We start from the raw sequence: 2,336 nt of genomic DNA on the forward strand, positions 1-2,336 counted from the left end.
TGTCGCCTCCTCACTGAGCGCAGACAAAAGCAAGAAGCACCTACAACACAGACGATGACACTAAATAGATGCTTAGGACAACGCATACTTGTAATAAGACAATAGGCTTCCGGCTCGTAAGTTTAACCATGGGAGGAAACAAGTGGTTGTGGTTTTTTTGCATATATTCAATCGGCTCCAAGCAATCTTCTATGATCGGTCTACTCTTCCTGGTCCTCTTCCTCCTCCTCTTCATCGCCCATTTCCTCGTCTTCATCCACCTGTGTGAACGACTCTAACGCGACGTTGCATTTTTCAGCAAGCACATTGAGGGCTTCCAGCAGCAACTCCTCGGGCTTAATCATTCCTACAGATTCGACGCTAAAGATAAAGTGGTCGCTCTGACGCCCCAGACGAATCTTCTCGTTCCAGCTAGGCTCACGAATACAGTTCCGGCACATAGTGCAGGCGCGCTGGTCCTTCACCACAGCAGTAGGGACACCGCCAATATCTTCAATATCGAACAGGCCGATTTGGCACTCCTCCACGAGGCGTTTTGCGTCAGTGCCCTCTACCTTCTCCATAAGCTCCACCTTGGGCATCAAACGGTATGATGCTGTCGCGACGGGAGAGAACTTAGCGTGGTCCTTACCCACGCCCTTGCGGCAGTGGGCTTCCAATGCGATGCTCTGACCAGGCCGCAGCTTTGCCATCAGAATGTCTTCGTGTACGGGGCGAATGGAGCCGAATCGCTCCTCCTGGTTTCCCTGTGGTACCCATTCTAGGTCACGCGAGTACACTGCAAAAAAGAACGCAAAGAAAATAGTGTTAGTGCGTTAATCGGTAGATCGCAACAGCAAAAACAAGCGTACCAGAAGAGTGAATGGCCTTGGTTGGGTCTTTCGGGTGTTCAGGGTCAAACTTGCATGTGACGTCGAGCTTGAAAACGATTGTGTTCTCGTCAGTGGCCTCCGCCTCTTCGTTGTCCGGGAAGGCCTGAAACTCACGCGGGTCCACATTGAGCGGAATGAGGCCTAGTCGATGGGCTAGCACCTCATCCTGAATAATTGACGAGTTGTTCCAGATGTATACGTGCTCAATGGCCATAGTGGGAACCTCAGCCAGCAAAATGCGGCGCAATGCGTTGGCGATGGCAGCGTCCACACCAATGAGGTCAAACACAATCTCGTCGTCCGTCAGGCTCTGAATTTTGACCTTCACCTGGCGCTTGGACTGCTCCACGAAGCTGTAGCTGCTCTCGCTCTCCACATCAGGCTTGGTTGGCAATTTAAAAGGTCAGATGCGATGACGAAGCATGACGGCACAGCGATAGCAAGACAGTTTCTTACCTGGTGCGGCGCATCTTGGCCCACGCGGACGACTTTGGACGCCTTGGCCATATTGGTCTCGCGGGCAACAGCTATTATTCAGCGATGGATTGGCGCGATGAACAGACACAAAGCCGAAGCGATGGCCAGCCATTCGAATCGTACTTAAATCGAAGCATACGATAAGTGCAAACGATCCAATATTGCGGTGGTGCTGCCACAATCCGCTCTGAAAAAGATAACCATTTCAAATTATATTACAGCCTACCCAACAAAATACCCCCTCTATGCCGATCACTTTTTGGATTTCGAATCTCCCGCGCTTTCCCGACCAGACTGGCTCCCGCTCCCAGCTTTCATTTTAAAAGCTGGCACCTGGGGGAGATCACAGACAGTGAGCGCCAGGCCGTCTGGGAGTCCTTACTGCTTCGCAGCGTGGGAGGAGTGCTCAAACATGGAGAGATCGTTCGGGTTGCAGCGTACTTCCGTGTGGGCCGCCAAGTTGTCGAACGAATTTGGAGGCGTGGAATCAATTCGATGGGAGGTCGAGTAGCAGCCGTGGTCAAGTCAAGGAAGAGCGCATGTGGTAGGAAGAAGGTCAATCGAGCTGAGCTGTGCGAGAGAATCGCTGCAGTTCCTGTCAATGAGCGTGAAACCCAGCGTCTGCTTCAGCGCGCGTCCAACATGAGCTGCTACCTGGTTCAGCAGCTGATCAAGGAAGGCTACATACGGTGTGCGCTCAGACAGACCCGTCCACTACGCACAAGTTGGTGCGCCTCCGGTTTTGTGTGGACCACGTTCGACCTAACGGAAGGGGGGATTACGTGTTTGATCCAATGTTTGGCGTCGTGCATATTGACGAGAAGTGGTTCTACATTAAGAAGATTGGGCAGAGTATTTACTTACTGAATGGGAAAGATGAAGTACCGCTCGAGGATCCTCCTGTTCAGTTCGTGCAGAGCAACGCTATATCATGAAGGGTGATGTTTTTCTGGTGCTGTTGCGCGACCCGAGGAACTGGGATGGGCA

General features: G+C 52.0%; 1 protein-coding gene across 1 annotated transcript; it reads right to left on the bottom strand.

The window, feature by feature from the left end:
* Window positions 1-200: 200 nt before the first annotated feature.
* PITG_16659 (DNA-directed RNA polymerase I and III subunit RPAC1, putative) lies at window positions 201-1,379 on the bottom strand (the record flags this gene model as incomplete). The annotated part of the gene is made up of 3 exons (XM_002896844.1): window positions 201-778; window positions 852-1,242; window positions 1,329-1,379. 3 exons carry the CDS (start codon window positions 1,377-1,379, stop codon window positions 201-203), a joined length of 1,020 nt encoding a protein of 339 aa, XP_002896890.1.
* Between the last annotated feature and the right edge of the window lie 957 nt (window positions 1,380-2,336).

Source organism: Phytophthora infestans, genomic scaffold (genome assembly GCF_000142945.1).
Source record: "Phytophthora infestans T30-4 supercont1.51 genomic scaffold, whole genome shotgun sequence".
Taxonomy (NCBI): Eukaryota; Oomycota; class Peronosporomycetes; order Peronosporales; family Peronosporaceae; genus Phytophthora; species Phytophthora infestans.